Source organism: Agelaius phoeniceus, chromosome 3, assembly GCF_051311805.1.
Source record: "Agelaius phoeniceus isolate bAgePho1 chromosome 3, bAgePho1.hap1, whole genome shotgun sequence".
NCBI lineage: Eukaryota > Metazoa > Chordata > Aves > Passeriformes > Icteridae > Agelaius > Agelaius phoeniceus.
The window spans coordinates 79914830-79935937 of record NC_135267.1 but is presented as its reverse complement, the minus strand read 5'-3'; the positions used below and the strand labels follow the sequence as shown (position 1 = coordinate 79935937).

At 39.7% G+C, this 21108-nt stretch overlaps 1 protein-coding gene across 5 annotated transcripts in view; it reads right to left on the bottom strand.

Annotated features, from left to right (window-relative positions):
• Positions 1–21108, bottom strand: part of ZNF318 (zinc finger protein 318) — a 32348-nt gene that overhangs the window by 9948 nt on the left and 1292 nt on the right. For all 5 annotated transcript variants that reach the window (XR_013181425.1, XR_013181426.1, XR_013181427.1 and 2 more), the window contains exons 2-9: positions 16756–16901; positions 11316–11949; positions 8695–10119; positions 6159–6258; positions 5120–5406; positions 1728–1931; positions 1156–1255; positions 42–160 (exon numbers count right to left, since the gene is read on the bottom strand). Coding sequence is in view for 1 of the 5 variants with exons in the window: in XM_054630407.2 (XP_054486382.2) it covers positions 42–160; positions 1156–1255; positions 1728–1931; positions 5120–5406; positions 6159–6258; positions 8695–10119; positions 11316–11949; positions 16756–16901 (3015 nt within the window). In the remaining 4 variants the exon portion in view is untranslated. The remainder of the gene's footprint in view (positions 1–41; positions 161–1155; positions 1256–1727; positions 1932–5119; positions 5407–6158; positions 6259–8694; positions 10120–11315; positions 11950–16755; positions 16902–21108) is intronic.

Below are 21108 nucleotides of genomic sequence, written 5' to 3'. Positions count from 1 at the left end.
AGGGTAGGGAATGTCTCTCTCCTAGCACATCAGTTACCAACCTTATACTTCTCATTGTGGGGATGACTTTTCACATGCTGCTCTGCTGAGATCTGATCTCCAAAAAATTCATGACAGAGCTGGCAATAATATCCAGTGATGGGAATCAGAAACTCAGAGCCTGAAAAGGCCAAAGAAAATTATCAGAGAAACAAAACCTAATAAATGCCAAGCTCTTAACAAAGTTGGTCAAAGAACAACAGCAAAACCTCAAGCAATGTTCTTTTTGGAAGAGTTAATGCTGGTCTCCTTACAGTATCATAGGAACCACCACTACCAGGAACAAACATGCAAAGTGAAGAAGTTTATTACTACAGTTCAAGATTTAAGTGCTCTGCATCATGTTAAGGTAACTGAGTATTCAAGTAGGTTGACATTTCCTACAGCCTTGATCTATTTTCCATCTTTCTGGTATAGTCTGCTCAAATACTAAATACCTGGTTTATAAACAGAACACAAATATTTTTGTTGAAGTTCAGGAAGATTGCACCCTTGTGCCTACAGAACCTGCTACAGTTATCTAAGACACTGCAGATTCTTCTTTAGTGGGCACTACCAGAAATATGTAACAGATTAATAAAATGAGTTGATCACTGGCAGGCCTTTTAGACATTCATATTTTAAATCCTATATTAATTTTCAACTCAGTTACAGCTCCTTCCAAATGTCTGTCTCAGATTCTCTGTATCTGCACTACAACAAGTACTCATTGGTCAATTTTCAGGGAGACCTCTGCTAAAAATGTACTGAATGAAAAAGTCTGCTACAAGACTGTGTGGAATACTGTGCAAGCTCTACCCAAATACTGCCAACTATTGTGGTCATGCTCTGAATTCTAATATGTTGGCAAAAATTATTTCAGAACTACACTGAAAGACAACTGGTATTCAAAATAAAAAACTAATCTCTAAAATGAGAACAAACCACACTTTTCCTACACTCTCGCTTCAAGACCTTTTACACAAGAACAGTCAAGAAACTAAATAATTTGCCTTTTTCCTAATAATACAGTATCTATATACCAAGGTAAAGTTTTGGAAATTCCTTTCTCTGAGCAAGTGGGACTTGCTGGAGGGCAAAGAGGGATGATAGCCAAGTTAATAAAAATCAACATACCTTTGGCAGGAACCGTTATCTTATCAATGCGTTTTATGGACTCTTGTTTGGTCTCACTCTGGGTCTTCGAAGCCCAAGGTCTGTTGTAAGGATCCAGGGTCTATTTGCACAGTGACAGAGGTATATAGGCTCATATATTACACTAGCAAGGCAAGTACACTTGTCTTTTTCCTTTTTAATATCCTTTTAGAACACTGAACATTAAAATCAACGTGCAAATATTTACAACAACTTATTTCCCTCGCTTTTCCCTCCCACTTTGCAATTTACAATGACAAGATAACCTGTGAAAAGTGTAAAATGTAAATGACTGCAAAGAACAGGTAAACATGTGAAACACAAGCGGCAAACCTGAGCAAACTGAACACAGGCCCCATTTATACTATTTGGAATACACCAGTAGCTGTACAACTGCTCAAGTCCAACATTAGGGGAAAAGAATTTGATAAGTTACTTCTTCGGTTTGTTATTACTTCAGGTTCTCTTGTAAAATGTAGTTCTGTGATGTATGTTTTAGTGTTAATATTCATAGCAATATGAAATGCACTTAGTGAAGGAAGCCTGCAACATACCTGTCTGTGTTTCTTATTATGCATGTGTGTGAAAAAGTCAAACATGGTCCCGCAGATGGTATTGCAGTCTTTGCACCAGTGGTTCCCTGCATCATAATATTCATAAATATTGGCCAACTGGAAAGGATGTTTGGAGGACTGTGAAGAGGATTCTGCTGGCTTCGGGCTTCTACCTCTCGATTTTTCATTAGTAGTTTTTGATTCCTAAATTGAACAGAAGGAAACACTTCTCTAAGACAAGGCAGGACAGACAAAATGCTCTAAAATTCAGAACCTGCCTCCAGCAGAAGCCATACACACAAAAAAAATATATCACCTGCTTTTCAGCGCCCAGGTTAATTCCACTGTTTCAGAGAGCTGGTATTGCCGACTAAGATGCTGCGTGGCTGCAGTGAAGAGGTTCCAATAAGGGTCCCAGATGTAATGGCTGGATGGTTGCAGGTAATCAAGGAACCAAATGAACAAATTCCCTGTGGCATGCACCCTTCCCACTTTATTGGTTTCACATAACAGTTCCAGTTTACCATACTAGCCAAACAGTGCCCAGAAGACCTCAAATAGTTCCCCTAGAGGCATTCAGAAGTTACTGTAAAAGTAGTTTGGATGAAAGCAGAATGGAAAAGGAAGCAAAAATCAGGTGACTAAAAGTATTTAACTCCATCAGTTTTATCAGATTGAGTGTTCCTAAACTCTCCAGAAAACTTATTGTTTAATAATAAGAGAAAGATGGTGTTTTGTTAATTACCTAAGTATATAGGGCGAAGGATCTTCTGATTTAAACATGTGATGTTTGCACTTACATTGATCTGTACAGAAAGACGCCATATAGTGATATACAGACATTTCAGGACTCTATCCAAAATTAATACCAAACTAAACTTGTAGCAAAACAAATATTACCTGAAATATACCATGAATGAGCCCTGGTAATTTAGATTACAATACTACTAGATGTATTTTGAGTTCTGAGTTACATTTTCAATGGCATAAAGTCCAAAATGTTATCATTTTGCATGGCAGTCTGGAAAGAACAGCATGTTAATTTAGCAGACTCGAGTTGGTTGCATGATTTCCAAGTTATTCACTACCAGCACTGAACAAATTTATTTAAGCAGATTCAAAATTGTCAAATAACATCTGCCTTACTTTAAATTCCTTAACACCATCCCCCACAACATGCACTGTAAATCAAAGAATGAAGAGACAGCCAGGCCACTGTGCACCCCACAGATATCCATATCCCAATATATTCTAGTTCTTGGTAGCAGAATAAGAAGTGACCTCAGGAATATTTGCACATATTCTGTCAGCAAGAACATAGCAGACATTCTCTTGAACAATGAGATCAGCTTATGATCTGCAGGAGGTGCATGGAAGGATGTTCACAATGTCACACAAGCATCAATGTTTATGTTATTTATAGACATAGACCTATAAAAATACTATCTCAATCAAAACTTTAAAAATACAATACTTCTCAGACAGACAGGTGACAGTCCACTCTTAACTCCAGTTTGTGCATTACCCCAGCTCAAAGATGCCTCTATAATTTGCTACTATTTAGAGCCCAGACAGGGTGATCTGTCTGTTTAGCACAGTGACACTGGCTTTACCTCTGCATTGACTGTATAACTACAACACAGACACAGGGTCAGCAGCAAGGGACCACAAGGTGCCTTGCAAATAAGCAGAAAGGCAAATAAGCAGAAAGGCAAAAGCTTTTGCCCTCAGGTTGGCAGAGTCAACCAACCTCAGTGTTGAAAGGCCAGCACCATCCTTCTTTTCATGAAAAAAGTTAATCAGAACTACAACATGAATTGTAGCTCTGTAGAGGCTGAAGGCCATGTCCTATGTGCCTACATATGTATGAAAATACTCAATGCTCCTGTCCAGAACTCACAATTTTCCATGTTAAAATAAGGAACTACGAAAAGGAGATCAAGTCATTACGGGTTTGGACGACACAGACAATGCAAATTAAAATAATGAGAAGTATATTCACACATGCCATATCTCAAGAAAAGAAAACAATATAACTTAATGCAATGTAGGACTTAAACATTTTTGCCTACTTTAGTTTTATGAAGTGGTGACTGAAGAAAACAATTTGTTAAAGTAAGTGAACAGTAAACTTCGGAGATGTTTCAAGAAACAACAAAAAAAAACAAAAGCAAGTCTTTAAATTAAAGATACCTAATGAGTTCTCAGACCACAATAAAGCATAAAGAAAATTTTACAGGATAAACAGATTTGAGTGGCTTTGGAGAAAATACAGAATCACAAAATGAGTGAGGTTGGAAGGGACCACAGTGGGTCATCTGGTCCAACCTCCGTGCTCAAGCAGGGTCATCACAGAGCACATGGCACAGGATTGTGTCCAGATGGTACTGGAATATCTCCAGTGAGAAAAGACTCCACAACCTCTCTGAACAATCTGTTCCAGTGCTCAGTCACCCACACAGTGAAGAAGTTCTTCCTCACATTCAGTTGGAACTTCCTGTGCATCAGTTTCTGCCCATTGCCTCTTGTCCTATTGCTCAGCACCACTGAGAAGAAGAACCTGGCTCCATGCTCTTGACATCCTCCCTTCAGATAAATTGATGAGGTGCCATATCAGTTTTTCTTATATCTCTTACCCTACTAATGTTTTCCTCTCTGCAAAAAATATATATGCTAAGATCTACACAAAATTAATCTACAATTTCGCATTAGCTATTTCTGTTACATATTCGAATAAACATCTGAAAAGCAAGATAATTGATTTCCTGAATACAAGCATAACCTCTCAAATGGTAGTATCCATACTACTTTCAAAGTAAAACTATCTTCTGGAATGCTGGTACATCCAGCCCAGAGTAGTACAGACCACACCAGACAGACCATACTGATGCATAATGACATTTCTGAAGAGAGAACATGTGTACATAAAAAACATCTTATGCTGACCATCATCTTTAAGTCTTGTGATTTGTTACTATTATTACCAAGTAAGAAGACCAACAATGCTCCCAACTTGAGAGAGCTTTGTTGCTATAAACACTCCTATATGGTCTGAAAGGCCATGACAGAAATTATATAGAGAAAAAAGAAGTCTGTCCCCCTGGCATGGTATTGAGACCAAATAGCTATATACACTCATGATACTGTTCAATTTAACCAACACCTCAGCAATATCAACAACAGTAAGTGGTGCTGAACTGCACAAAACCTGAGGGACATTATATACACTGATACATCAACTCTCACCTGCATGCACCATCAAAGCCAGTGTATGAGATGTGGTAACAAATGACACCAAATGATCCTTTAATAAATATCTGGGACCAGCTGTCTGCCCAGTGCCCTCTTCTCTTAGTGGGAAAATCATTAGCACACAAACTTGAAGACTTTACCTTGTTGGAGGAAGATGTTTTCTCTACAACTTTTGCATTTTCTGACTTGCTGTTCTTTTCCGAGGAATCTTTAGTTTCCACAGATGGTTTCCGGGGTTTTTCAAATATGTTAATCCCCAGGATTTGTGCTACTTTGTCAAGCTCAGACTGCTTCTTGTCAGCTGCATCAGATTCTTTATGCAGCTCTGCAATTTCCTTCATAATATTCTCTTGTAGTCTGTTCACCTCAACCAACAAGGGGTCTTTGTGTCCGTCCTTCTCACGACGTTTTTTCCTCAACATCTCGCCTGAGCCAATCAAGGAAGCAGAAGAGTCAGAAATGCAAGAGGAAAACTGACTTTAGATCTGTACAATAATTCCAGCAACAAGTAAAATACTAATACAAAATATTAAGGCTAAATCTTCACTATAAAGTTGTAAAGATGGAATTGACTCTCAGGTACAGCATCACTAAATCTGCATGATGTGCATCCATAAGGATTATCATAATACACACCCTAAGAGAGGCACCATAATTCTCCCGAGTATAAATTTAGCACCACTACTTCCCTGTGTGCCAAACAAGCAAAAGTTAAATTGCCTGTTCTAACCTGAAAGTATCATTTTCCAAAGATGAGAGAATTAAGTATTTACTTGGACCAAACAAGTTTTAAAGACACAAAAAGTTAGCTCTCTTGAGAGAGGACTTTTCCATCTCCAGATAAGATTCATGAAAAATTGAAAGGCACAATAACATCTTCAGTCACTATTTCTCACTTCTTCTAAAGAAGCACTAAAATGCATAAAGTACAATTCCTTTAGCTTATCAAGGCAAGAAGATGCAAGAGCAACTGTCTGCTCAAATTTTGATGTAATTGATCTTAATATAGTAACTAGGTCACTCCTTTTTCATGAGTTGTGCATTGCCAGGAGCATGAAAATACATTATGGACAATTCTTATTTTGGTTCTCCTTCTCCTGTTAGATACCAAGACTTGTGACACATGCCAGTGGGGGAGAAAAAAGAAGCAGGGGCTGGGAGGGTGGTAATGCACTTTACCTTGTTGTTTACGAAGCCTGTCCAATTCAGTCTTGAGATAGTAAAGCTTCTTCTGCCGTGCTTCTCGATCAGTCTTCAGTTTTTCTCTCTCTTCTATCACCTAAATAAATTGGAAGGTGTCTGGATTTTCTTCTCTTCCCAAGTTAAACAGTCTTGCAAGAATAACAGGAAGACCTCAGCTTTCCAGACACAGAACACTGCTCAGTATTCCCAAAATGTTCTTGAGTATTTTAACACAATAAACACACCTCTCCCTCTGTATCTGAAAGTAACTGTATTGTGTGGTCATGCTTCAACCCAGTTTGTAGGCATTTTTTTTTCTTTTGGGCAGTGTTTTCCTCCAAATTGCTCTGTTTGTTGCAACACTTCCCAAGGCCCTTAGGCTCAGCTGACTATCATCTACAGGGCTAATCGAGATCAAAGACAAATGGCTGTTCAAAACTCATGCAGAATCTCTACAGCTGGCATGTTCCATCAGCCTACACAGCCCTTTACCTTGCCTCCTGCTTTGACTCTGGCTCCTTTTAGCTGTTAGTTAGGTTTTGCTTCAATCTGACATAAAACATCAGGATGAAATTTGTTTCTTGTTCAATAAGGTAAAAACTGTGGCATGAGGAGCTCACAAATCCTTTTTTCACTGGTTTTCATTGATTCTCATAGAAGGAAACAAAGCAATATGCTAAAATGAAACCTGAAAAGTTCTTTCAGTTTCTTTTCCAGCTTCATTCTTCAAGAGACAAATCCCATTTTTTTACCTTCACAAGGCTCTTAAAGCTTACTACAGGCTCCTCCCTTAACAAACAAGTCATCTTGATCTTGACTTCCCTAGACAATCACTTCTACCACAGCAATGTCAATGTTGGCAGGATCCCCAAATCCTTCCTGAAGTAGTTCTACCAACACAGTTAAGCTACATCTTAAACAACATAAGAAGTTTTTTTATTATTATTATTGTGGCTTTGTATGCTATTTTTTATCATCAAAGCACCATTCTTTCCTTCTGAGTTTTCTGCAGTATGGGGGCATCAAGTGGAACATGCAAATTTTTATACTCCAAACCATCCCAACAAAAAACCAGTGGACTAAGCCCTAGACAAAGATTTCTGTAGTGCAGACAAAGCCTTAGAAGTTCTACCAAGATGCACAGATGAGCTACCAAGGTATGTCAGGGCAGGAGAAAAGCACACACCATAAGCCAAGAGAGCTCTTCCAAAAGTACTAAATTACATTAAGAACAAAATTTCAGCTGTGTTAGCTGAAGAAATTATTATTCCTGCAAGAAGTGGAAGCTCACTTATTTGCTGATTTAGCACTTCATACAAGTGAAGAAAAGGCTCTTATAATAAAATATGATATTGCAGCCTCAATACCTAAAGGGGGCTTGAAAGAAAAATCGGTAGATATTTTACCAAGGTCTGTAGTCACAGGAAAAGTGGCAACAGTTTCAAACTAAAATAGGGTAGATTTAAACTGGATATAAAGGAAGCATTTCTTTTCAATGTGGATGGTGAGACATGGAAACAGGTTGCCCATAGAGACTGTGGACTCTCCAGCCCTGAAGTCTTCAAGGCCAGGTTGGATGGGGCTCTGAGCAATCTGGTCTTGTGGAATGTGTCCCTGTCTGTGGCAGTGGGGTTGGAACGAGATGATTTTTAATTGTCCTCTCATACCCAAATAATTCTATGCTCTTATTTTAACAACAACGACCAAATGGACACCAGTCTGAAAACTGAAACAACTTTTGGGAATCATCCAGTTCTTTGACAGTTGTGTAACTACAGTTTCCTATTTTAAAATACATTCTTCCCCACTACTTTCTAATTATTGTACAAACCAAGATAATTAGAAGAGGAAAACACTAATACATATGACCCAAACTGGAGTCATACTTGGAGTCAGAGCCTCCAAGTAGTTTCCCCTAAATTCTTCTAGTTTTGTGATTTTTGTAAGAGAATTAATATAAATGTAGAGGGAAGATTCTATGTGATGGTGAATGATGATACCCTTTAGTATGTATTAAAGAATGCCTAATACAGATATAACTGTGGTATTTTGTACAATGTAGCATGTCCAGATGGAGCCTCCTGTGTTTCAGTGGCCTCTTGTTCTGCCACTGAACACCAGTAAAAAAAGCCATTTCATTTTCTTTACACTGTCCCTTCAGATTTTTACATATCCCCAGATATCTTCAGGTATTTCAATATCTAAATCTCAGCAAAATAAAGCCAAACTGTGGCCAGCATGTGTTTTCTCTAAGATTTTGGCTTGTTCAAAGAAATTAAACTTTGTATTTGATTCCATCTGTTCTGTCATAGCCAATGGCATGCAACTTTGGGAGATTTAAAAATGCATTTTTTACAGGAGTCATTGAATATTACAGACAAATGCTTAGGGATATTTCATGGGAGTAAACTAGGTCGAACTATTTTTAAACTGAAGCAACTCCAAAAAAAAAAGTGCACCTTTAGAGAAAAAGCTTCTACCCCACCAATCATGCAATCCAACACAATCTGAAGTATCAGAATAGCTAACATACCTTCTGCTTTTGAGCTGCCCGATTTTTTTCATCCGACATCCTTTCTGTGGTATTTTTCAGAGAGTGTGACGACAGACGAAGGGGTGCTTTGGAATGAGAAGGAGTGGTAGGGACTTGAACAAGCACAGAACCATCTCTTTTTACATCAGGGACATCCTTTCCCAGAGAGACTGTCTCAATCACCCGGAGATTGGGACGCGTGGGGTTCGCTGACATGGCCATAGTAAGAAGACCGTGAGCTTCTGGTAGCGTAGGATTAGGCTGCTGGGCAGGGGGGTACATGGGCCAGCCAGGGGCTGCATATGCCATATAGTGCCCATATGCATCATATCCTGGAGGAGCCATTGTGGGAGGGGGATAGTTTTGGGAAATTTGAGCAGCAGTGTAGTGGGAATAGTTGGGAATTTGGTATTGGGAAACAGAAGTAGGTGTAGGTGGCAAACTAGCAGGAGTTGGTGGAATTGAAGGAATGAGAGAGACAGAAGGAAGAGGCTGTTCTGGTGTGTGTGGAGGTATCTCCTGTCCCACTGGGTTGCTCTTAGCATAGTCTGATTTGTGAAGAGAGGACGCATCTTTGGGCTGCGGGAAGGAGCCGGGAGGCGACGCTGAACGCTGCTGGCCTGACTCAGGAGAACGAGTGTCACTGCGGCTGCGGCGCAGCTCCCAGGTGTCCAGCCTGCGAGCCTCCGAGGAGCGGCGATCCGGAGAACGAGACGCCAGCTTTTTGCCATGAAGGCGCTCCTGGGTACGGACAGCCAGTTTGCCAATTTCAGCAACACCAATGTCAAGTCCAATGGTTTTGAGCAAGTCGTGGATCTTTGCGTACTCTGCGTTTGGCTCTTCTAAAGGATCCATCTTGACAGCTGGAGCAGGAGAAGGAGGTGGGCTCATTTTCTGTATTATTATCTCATTGCCACAACTCACTGGGGGCTTCTCTATGGGGAGAGATTCAATTTTGGTCTCTTCATCCTCATCGCCATAAAGAAATTTCTCTTCGTCCTCAATGTCAGGAAAGCTACGCCTCCTCTTCTCCTGAGCACTGACAGAATCAGCCATCATGCCCAGAATTCGGGAGAAACCACTGCCATCCTGACTGGCCCTCTCATGAGGCAGCAGGAAGTCAGTATGGCGATCGGTGGGCTCTGACTTGGGTTCTACTTTTTCTTTGTGACTTAAGAAGCTTCCAAACTTCTCTTCAAATATCAAAGTGTCTTTGGGAGGCCCAGAGAGTGGGTTCCACTCACACAAACCTTCATGCAACTCCTTGTCTGAAGCCTCCACAAGAGAGCCTTGGTTAAACCGTTTGAGAAAGTTTTCCACTTCAGAAGCAAAAGGAGCTACGTCGTTGCTCTGGGGCAAAGAAGACTGACTAGAAAGAAGAGGAAGATCCTTGCTGGGGGCTGGACTGCTTGAAAAGCCCTCGGGCTGAAAGAGAGAAGATACTATTTACTTCTAAGGCACTATGCACCTCACAGAACAAAGGAACATGTTCATTTCTCCTTCAGTTCACAGCTGAATAAAAGTGTTAGAAGAGACAATATGCAGTTGAAAGAGAACACAGAAGATTACAAACCAAGTTGCCCGATGATTCTGGAATGCCCTGTCCAACAATGAATGCTTATCTCGGAGAACACACAAAATCACAACTATATTTCAAACTTTTTGCAAGCATAAGAACTGAAAATGAAAAACTGAAACCCTGTTACATCATTTTGGATATGCTTTGAGTTTAGTCATAGTCACATAGGATTTCAATACCTTAAGTCAGATAAAAACTACCGCATTGAGGTTATTCTCAGTCACTTCTTCAGATATTCATAATTAATGCCATATTAAAGAGCATTTCCAGTAATAGGTATGGAATGGGATGCTCAGTATCTGAGCACTCCTGAGATAAGTATGTCACTATCAAACCAACACTGATCAGTAAAACAGGCAAATCAAAGTGATGCGTTAAAACACAAAAAGTCAGTTTATCACAGTAGTCACAGACATTTATCTGTGCATTGTTCTAATTTGGAGAATCAAATTTGGTATAGGTTTGGTACAAATTAAGTCCCAAACCTATAGTTCCAAACCTGATCCCAGCCTATAGTTCAAATGGAAAAAAATTAAGAAATTTAAAAGTTTTCAAACAGAGGTACTGAAGAAGCATTAGGCAGTTCTCTAAGTCTATAAAGAGACAAGAAAGAGACACTGCTACAGGGGAAGAGCTTCAATCAATATCCTGACTGCCTGTGGTACTATGAGACTATGAGACCCAGTTTTTCTTTGAAAGCTAGCCCAGATCTCTGCATCATGGGTTGAATTTCCACAGAGACATTTTATTCTGTCTCAGACTATATATATATATGGGTGTGTGTGTGTGTGTATAGATATATATATATATATATTTATATAGGGGTGTATATATATATATGATTCCTGATTAAATGCCATAACCATTTAAAGTTTCTAAAGCACTTCAAACTTTTACAGCCCTGCAGAAAGATACCTGTCCTCTTAAGGAAAGGGAAACAAAGATTTGGCTTTCGTACTTTGGAAAGCAAACTAACATTCTGTCTCATGAAGTAACTGTTTTGGAAAGTAGAAGCACATAGACAGACATAAAGAGACCAAACCTGAACAGCAGACTCTACTTCCATCTCTACTCGTTTCTTCAAGATAGATTTTTTGGGCATGGGTGGGATTTCTTCAGGCCTGTATGTATAGCGAGGCTCAGAAGTCTGTAGTGTGTTAGTCAAGCCAGGGATGGTGTAGCCAGTGCCTGAAACATCATGATTCAAGTTCCTGCTGCGCTCTTCCTCTTCTCTTTTCCTCCTTGCACGGTCAAGCTCTCGGAATTCTTCATTCAGGTATGACGGGCTCAGGCTTCTACTCCGGCTGCGGCTTCGCCTGCGGTAGTTCCGCGTTCCTGATGAGAAACCCTGATGCTCTGCGCTCACACCATGCATCTTCTCATCCTTTTCATACCGTGGGCGCTTTATTTCTCGGCCCCTCTCCTCTGCCCTCAGCGGGTAGGGGGATCTCCTCAGTTTGTCACCATCTCTGTCAGATGCGCGAGGCAGCTCCTCCCGGCGGCCGTAGTGCGGGCTGTAATCTGAGCGGTGCAGGAAAACATCTCGGCTGCGGTAGTCCTCATTGTGCCTCGGGATGAAGGGGCTCAAAGGCTGATCTTCATGGGCTGGGTATCTCTCAAGGCTGCGAGGACACGTGAGGCCTCTAGTGAATATTGGACCATCAGCCACATCATCCCTGTGTGAGAGAAACACAGAACAGAAGTATTTGAATCAGGTTAAATAAAGTCTTACTCCTACTCAAGGGTAAGAAATTTCCAAACCAGTTTCAAAATAACATCTCTCTTACTAAACAGAACCAACATTTTATGTACTTAAAATGCAGGGTAGAGAGGGAGAATTCTTTTTAATGGTACTGTACATCCCTCCTAGGAAGTTACCTGCAAATGCAGTGACATGAACAATTCAACTCATACTGAGGAATTAGAGCCTTGAAAAATTGATAGGATGGATTAGTTTCTGTGAATGTGAGAGACTACACATTTTAAAAAACCCTTACTATCATATTTCAGACCACAATCCCTTTCCTCGCCTCTCCCGGTCAGATGCCAAGGTCAGATTTCCTATGAATTATTCAAGGTATAATTCAGTTTCACACTGGCAAATGCAACCAGATCCTTTTTTTATCTTCAGCTGTGGACAAGGACCACAAATTCTACCAACATTTACTTTTGCAACAGATATGCAGACAGCACTGTCACTAATCACATGAACCCCATAACTAAAAAGAAGCACAGTTTCTGGTATCTATAAACCAAGGAGATTTAGTGTAATGGCACCATTCTTCTGTGCCAGCCTCTCTGCATTATTACAGTGGATGGTGCAACTGTCACAACATCAGAATAACCAGCTTCTTCTCTTGGAATATCTACTTTTGGACCAACTCCTACAGACACCTACAATTAGGGGTACTGTTTTGGCTAAGGCCTTTTCCTTGATGCCTAAAAACTTTTCTGCAACTTCTCTTCAGATAAGGCAGAAACAAACCAAACCACTTTAAAAGCTACAATCTGCTGGTTTTACTTATTGATATTTCAAAATCTAGCAAGATCGTCCAAGAAAGAAAATGTGCTCCCTAAGTGACATCAATGAGACAGAAGACTCTTTCCTGAGTGAATCAATTTGAGATAAACTATGAATAATGGCCTGAATCCACAAAAATCACCTCCTCCTACTCCAAAAGGTCCCTCCATAGATTTGAGAAGGGACAAAATCAAGTCATGCCAGAAGACATCGTCAAAAAAATCTGCAAATAAATTACAGCCCCAGTTTTTCACAACAGACTAAAGAATAGCAGAGATGCACAGACAAGGTCTTTTTCCTGGGTATTTTCATAGTTTACACATGCATATTTAAGAACAAAATCAACACAAAACTTCACTTTACCTTGCATCATTTGCAAAGCATTTATTAGGTACTTTATCAGTCCAACACATCTTATAAAACAAATCTGGCATGCACCTGTACCCATTGTATTACATGGTATCTTTCCAGTTTTCAGCAAACTACACATATCCACCTCCTCCAAAAGCACAAAAACATCTACAAATAGCTGAATTAAATTTCATAAATAAATGTTGGTTTCACCACCTACATAAAGGTATGTCTATTTCCAGTGGCACGTTTTCTGAGAGCCTGCTAAACCTGTACAAGCTGCATGAACACACTTGATGGAGTAACAGATATGTTTCACCATATACCTTCAGCTGATTTTTGTGCAAATAAAATTATTTAGATGCATGTCTGACAGCTGTTGCCTACAATTCAAACTAACTGCAGTGACAAAGCACGGGAATTTTTAATCATACTTTGGAAAGAAAGGAATAGCAAATCTACTGTATTTAAAACTAGCAAGACATTCCAAATACACTCTGAACAGCTAAAATGCAAATTTAAAACCTGAAAATTAAATACAGCTGTGGGACAAATTATTTCTTGCCTTACAGAATTCTTTGAAACATGTTTTCTGTGCATACAGTCCAATAGTTACATCCCTCTTAACTGGTTTGCATGCTTTCAGCCAGTGATGCTCACTACTAGCTACTGCATCCTCGAGAGAGGATACAAGGTGGTACCACTGTGACCATCCCAATTCCTTCACCAACAAAGAATCCATGAATCACTGGAATTTGCAGTTTCAGAGATGGAAAACAGACCACAGGCTACACACACATGCTGCCTCAGAGACCTACAACTAGTGTAAGGTAATTTACTTTGTGGCATATTTATTCACATACACAGAAATAGAAATAAATAGTGGTATTCTGCTGTCAGCAATCCACAGGACTCCACTTTAATACACAGTCTTTGAATAGGGAGTCAGATGAGCTGTTCATGTTCCAGCCAACTGTTACTCTTGATATCATGCCAAAAAAACGCTATTTCAGAACACAGCCTAATGCAGACCAAGTCTCTGCAGTGATTTGGTCTATCTTTTGTATTAACCTCAGATGAAAGAATTGGTGGGATGCTCTCTAGAGCTTGTGCCAGCACAGATAGTAGTAGAATGTCTTAAAAATACTGAGAGCTGTACAGATGGAAGATGGGGAGAGAGAAAAAGATTTATTTTTCACTTTGACAGATTGAGGTTGTGGAAGACAAAAAAAACACTTATTGGTCCAAGCAGGAAGCTGAAGCTGCTTAGGTGACCTTGACCTCACAGTCCAGCAGCATTCAGTGTGCCTATTTAGACGTGTGCAGGAGACCAGCTTCCCTAGAAACATGGGGCAAGCTCTTACAGATGTTTTAGGACAGACCTGCATGGGAACAAACACCCTTAGAAAGTCTCCTCAGACATCCTGAACATATACTGCTGCAGGAGACTCTAAAAGCCTCCCTGATTTCTCTCCTTTGGTATTTTATTTCCTTTATAGACTAACGAATCTCTCTACCATCCCAAGGCCTTGTAAATTACAGAGAATAATGTGTCAAAGTGATTGCTTGAAATATCAAAGTAGAGTAGTTAGCAAAAATAGCTGAGAATAACTAAATTCAGAATTATTTGCTCCAATTACATCAAAATACTTTAGGAAACACTTTTTTCTTTTGTCTTTTTTTTTTAATTAGAGTAAGAATGTACCACATACAAAATAAAAATGTGATAGAAGCAGTAACAGACCATTTTACAGCCCAGTGATAGACAAAGTCAGTGTCCCAGTACCAGGGCAGCCTCTCAGGGAAGGGAAAAAATACATGATGAAAAATACCTGATAAACAATGTTCTTAATCAAAACCCAAGTGTCTTTTGAAAACAAATAAAATGGCTAGCAGTGAAGAAACTTAGAATTCAGAAGCAGTACCTAGACAATTTAGGAAAAGCTAACAGGTGACTTGGTTGTCACATACTTTAAGCTTCTGGACAACGGGCAACACTCAGAAAAGCGCAGCCAGCACAGATTAGACAAAAAAAACCAAATGTAACAACATGAAGTTCTTGCATACTTACACTACAAATACAAGGAAGTCATTTAATGATTAAACTCTATATGGTCTCACTTTATCTTCTTCTCATTCTAACTCATCTGTCACTTTTAAACCTTCTCTGGAGTCTATTCTTACCATTCTGTTTCGCATCTATGGGTTCTGTAATAGAGAAGTCAACTTTTGTGATTTCTCACTCTTACATTAAATAAACTGCACTATACCTGATGTTATTTCTAACCATGCATCAGCACCACAGAAGAGGTTAAATCTAAAATCTCACCTGAGAACATGAAGCAATGGGACAAACACCACCATCCACTGCCCCCTCAAATGTACCTAATTTGCCAGAGAAGTGCCAGTTCCCAACATATCACTTCCTTTTCCTTCCAACCACTGTACTCTCCCTGAGCATACACACTCATTTCATTTACAAGATTGCAGACTGCACAGGGGATTTACAAATCAAACACTGATGCCAGGAGAACTGAGGTAAAGGCATAAAAGTGACAGTAGCAAAACCCAAAGTCTCATTTGGTTTTCTACACCTGCTGAAACTTAACTTTACACCTGAGAAAGACAGGAAATTCATTTCTTCTGCTCACTTCCCTCTCTCTCATATTTTTTTTAACAGTTGATGATATTTGCATCAAAAATGGAAGTGGTAATGGTTTTTGCTGTGCTGGATGCTTATCCCTGACCTGAAAGTTCAACTGTATGCTCCAGGGCACAAGCTATGCCATCTTTAATTTTGCAATTCAAAACAAAGAGAATTATTTGCACAGTTTTCTGATTTTCTTTCCCCAGATTATACCGGTTCTCCTACTGAAGGCAAAGAGTTCCTAATTCTATTTCTAATATTTACACTTCACTCTTCACAGCAGTGAAGTATTTTAACACAAAAGAATTCTCTCCATTAACTGTTTCTCTCCAATTTCAGTCAAGGGATCCTAAGAATTCTAACACTTCCTTTATAATGTATGAGACTGTCTGACTATGTTCTCTTCTGCAAGGTTTTTAAAGTCAAAATAATAATCTCCTTCAAGCTGCTTTAGAGTTTTCTTCTAGACTAGTCTCAAAAATCAGGAAAGTAGACAATTAAATGGGGAAGTTGAAGCTTTACACTATCTTTATACTAAACAACCTTCCCTTCAGTAAGGACTAGGTAGGTTCATAAGAAACAGAAGGTGGCAGAAGCAGTGAAATGTCAAATGAAGTGTCTCAATGTGACATCCACCCTTAAGGGGAAGGAAGCACTGGAGGGATTGACATCACATACCCTTCTGCAATATATCATGTGCATGCTTAGTTTATATGGGATTTAGAAGCAGCTGACAAAATTAAAGAACTATCTGTTTAGAGTTACACAGGCAGAGACTTTTGTTCAGGAATTCTCTGTACCACAACTTGCAAGAGGCTGGGGAAATATTCCTGGGAAGCACCACTACATGCTTACCCTCATTCCCTAGGCATTCAGTGGGCTAGTGAGATGTTTGATCTCATCCAACAGAGCCATTCCCACGCAGTTTCACCCAGGTGAATCCCCACGAGCAGAGGAGCATACCTGTCACTCAGGTTATCAATTGGTGAGCCCAGTCTATCAGGCAGCCTCCTTCGCTCCGGCGTGCCAATGCAATAGCGGTCATTACCAACAGTAATCCGCAAACTGTGCTCCAGGGAAGACTCAGAGCGGAGACTCGGAGAGCGCCTCTGTAAATTGAAGAGAGAGTGCAAGCCCATCAATCAGGGGATTTTAATCTCAGCCACAGAAAGGAAAGTGATTCTGCTCTGCTTAATAAATTCAACCTGGGGAGATGGCTCAATTTAAAAAATCAAACTAGAAGAACAACTGTTCCAAATACTTCAATTCTATTTAGTTACTAAATAAAGGGGAGGGTGTTGACTGCATTTAACTTCTCATCCCACGTGCTAACAACATGCTCCATATTGAAATTACCTAAAAATTTTCAACTCAAAAATACATTTCATAAATCCCCATTTTGGAAGATGTAAAACCAAAGAGAAAGTCACAAAGTTCCAAATTTACTGCTGTTCTCCTTTCTTTGTAGAGAAGAAGCAGCTAAATAAATATTGCATAAAAAAACAGTGCCAGGAATTTCTGAATAAAGTGTCTGGATTTCTGGCCCTTTACAACTTTAGTAACAACATGAACCAGTGTAAACAAAGATTTTCCTAGCAGTGATGTTTTTAACAGTTTTCCTCACCTCATGCTGCTTTCAGCAGATAAGCACAACATAATACTAAAAACCAATGGCACTAGAAACACCTTCTATAGGTGTCTAAAATTCCCATTATCATTATTTAAAGCTGGTAAAGAAAACCAGAGTAAACTAAATAAATTTGCCTTGGAAAAACCTACAGCAGAGAAGACCTGAGCTCATTGCCTCTACACAGACCTTCCTTTGTACACATACACAGTACACAAAACACCATCACTGTTAAATTATGTTTAACTAGTTATGCCTCACATTATTCTAGAATATAGCACCGGAATACAGAACTGATCAGAGTTAAGGGAAGTTCCATAAAAAACAGGTGAGACTGCCTAAAGACAGAGATACTTGATTTGCTTTTTTAAACCAACACAATATAGATTCTGCCTAACAGGAAGCAGTGAACCAGCTTCAGTTCTGCCAAACCAGTCATGCACTGCACACCGCTTTTACTGCTGAAAACTGCAGTAGCAAGCAGCAGGTGCACTGAGTGTCCACATCCACCCTGAGAGCATGCAGCAGGTTCAGCTCAATCCTCCAAGAGACCAAAGGAACAGTACATAATCTCCAACAAAGGCAAAAGAATTGCTTTACAAGTTTACCTAATAAAATTCACTTGCAGTACAAATCTGTACTAGAATCCATTGGGCATATAGCTTTATTCTAAGCTAACACATTAGTGATTTCTGTTTTGTTCACTAAGTTGAATCCCAGCATTTATCAGAACACACTTAAATTACTTTTCAAGACCAACTGCCCTGTCCAGCACAATTGTCCAGCCCTGATCCTGCAACAGCCTGGCTGAGAAACAACATATTCAAGGTGCATGTGTCTCATACAAACACATTCTGACTTGTGCCCATTGTAACACTGAATTTTGCTGGCTGCCTCAAGAAATTACTATCTTCAAGGCCATCTTCTCATCATCAAGACTGGACATACAAATGACAATCACCTCCACTGAAGACAGAGAAGTGATGATTACATCTCAGAACAAATTCTGAGCAAAGGAAAGAAACAGTTTACATTCAGAATGTTTGGGATGTTTGGATTGCTTATGACTGATCTATACAAATTGCCCAGAGACAGCAGTTAGGGCAGTAAATATTTGAACTTCATGATTTTTTTAATATTTTTTTTAAACTGGAGAAGCTCCACGTTTAAAAGGTTTTTGTATCTGGAGCACTGAACACTACCACTAGTCATACCTATGTGTACACTGCACTGCATTTTTCTTCCTTCCTGCTCTGCCACCTAAACCACAGTTACCACTGCCATATTACTGAACAGGTGGCATACCTGCTTGTCATTTCTCCATCCTCTGTTGACCCCACATGCTCCAGTCCTCTAATCTCAGCCAATTTTCTTACAAGAAAGCAAAGAAGCTAAAACAAACCTTTAAAAAGAACAAGCACGCAGGTCAGCAGGGATAAATAAAAGCAGCATGTGTCAGCCTTGCAAGAACAAATGAAAGTCTGCCAAAATCTCTCACTGTAAAGCCCTGACCTTCCTCTCCTCCATTACATTTCTCAGTACTCACCCCAAACTTTTGCTGTCACTCCACGTTCTTCCAATCACCACAGCTTTCCTCAGCTATTAAGAAACTAACATCATCCCTACTTACAACATCCAATACAGGGCTCCACTGCCCGCATCCCAGTTATGCACAACAAACTGTGCAACAATGCTGTAACCTGGAAATGCATGTACTCCATCTCACAAATAATAATAATTTTTTTTAAAAATCTCAACAACAAAAAAACCAAACCAAAACAATTCCCAGAAATAAGAAAATTTAGTAAGAAATCTCTGAGGCTGCTGCTTTCATACCTCAATTCATATATAGGATAGGGACAATGACCTGGAACTTGTACTCAAATTTATTTTCTCCATTTCAACCCCATGCCCTTATCCCATCAGTGTCTTCATTCTACATATTACATCTCCCACCCTTATGCATATATTCCCCTCTTTCAAGTCCTCCTTCCTCATTGCAACCTAAATTCCTCTTCCTCGGGTTTCTGAATTCATGTCCTCTCAGTGACAGCTCCAAAATCCCACTTACTAATATATTTGTGTAACTTCCCACATCTGCACATTTCATATTCTCAAGCTTCTGAAGAGTCTTAAGTCATAAAATCCTAAAAATTTAATTAAAACTTTACCCTGACCAGTCATGATAACCCAACATATCTGCTGTCTGCTCTGTTTCCATCACATTTAGTGCCACTCGTTGGAAAATGACAGCATAATCCCAGCTTTTATCTTTCTCTAATTAACACTACTTTTGTAAACAGTACTCTTAAAAAATAAAACAAACCTAAATACGTATTTTATGCTTTCTAACATCACTTTGAAGAAGAAGTAGTGTCAGTTCTCAGTCAAACACCTGTTGGGGAACAAAAGCTTCCATGGAAAAAATGTGGATATTACACTCTAAGAATTACTTACAGCGGGCTTTACCAAACGCAAGAGTCAGCACAATATAGGTTGAAGAACTCTATTTAATTGTCTCAAGATCTCTTACTGTGACAATTGCTTCCTACAGAAGGGCTTTCCTTAAATGCAGTAATCCTGTAAATAAACAAAAAATCCATTTGGCTCATCAGTACAGCATTAGCTAACCTGCTAATAACCTGCTAATGCCGCCTAATTTCTAGGATAAATAGTTTTTCAATCATTCTCTGAAGTTTCAACAGGCAAGAAAAAATCATCAATCTGTAACAATTTGCTGAGATGACTGATTTAACTTGAGCCAGGAGGGTGTAAAGTAACACAAGAAGAGCAGCGTTTGTCAAAAATAATGTTCGTGTAAAGTGGACATTTTTGGTGGCCTTCTCCCAATCAAAGAGGGAATGGGAGGCTTCTAGTAAAAACTCCTAGATCAAATTTCTCCAAGTCCGGACTACCAACACAGTCAGCAGCATTGAAAGTTTTGTTACAGCCAGCACGGGTTCACAGCCTATCGTGGATACAATGAAATGGGAGACTGAGTGATGAAGTCAGTTTAAGAAAGTTCTGTCCTGTATCCCAGGTTTGCCACCCATCAGTCGTGAACATGCAACTGTCCATCAAGCCACAACACAAACTGACATGAATCAGACAGAAAAACATTTCCTCTTTAAAAACTACTTATTTTCATCGTGGATGTTATTAGTAATGCAATTTGCAAGGGCACACAAAGGAAACTAAAGAGGATGGAGATAAGGGTGAAATACCAGGTGAAAACAAATGGCCAGAGGCAAGTTTCATAGCCTGGCCTGGCTTAACTGTCCAAGATAACATTATCTTCCTGCATCTCCAGGGCAACTCACCTTTCAGTAAGAAATAACACCAATACCTGAATTTTAATGCCGCTACAATCACCCGTGACCTCTTCTATGGCTGCGGCTCCAAAGAAATCCGGTAAGAACTTGTATCACCATGATAAAGGGCAATCCCCATTCTCCCTTGGGAGAGTCCCATCAGGCAATGGACCAGGAGATAACACACTTTTGTTGGACTTTCAGCTACATTGCTTCCTCACATCAGCCCACCCTGCCACTCACAAATCCACGTCTGAGCACACGGGAGAGGGCAGAATATACTGCAAAGCAAGAGGGAAAGGCGAGTACATCGTTCTTTGCAACTGCATGTGTGCTGGATTGAGTGACCATGCAACCACTGCCTAGAGTACCCCAGTA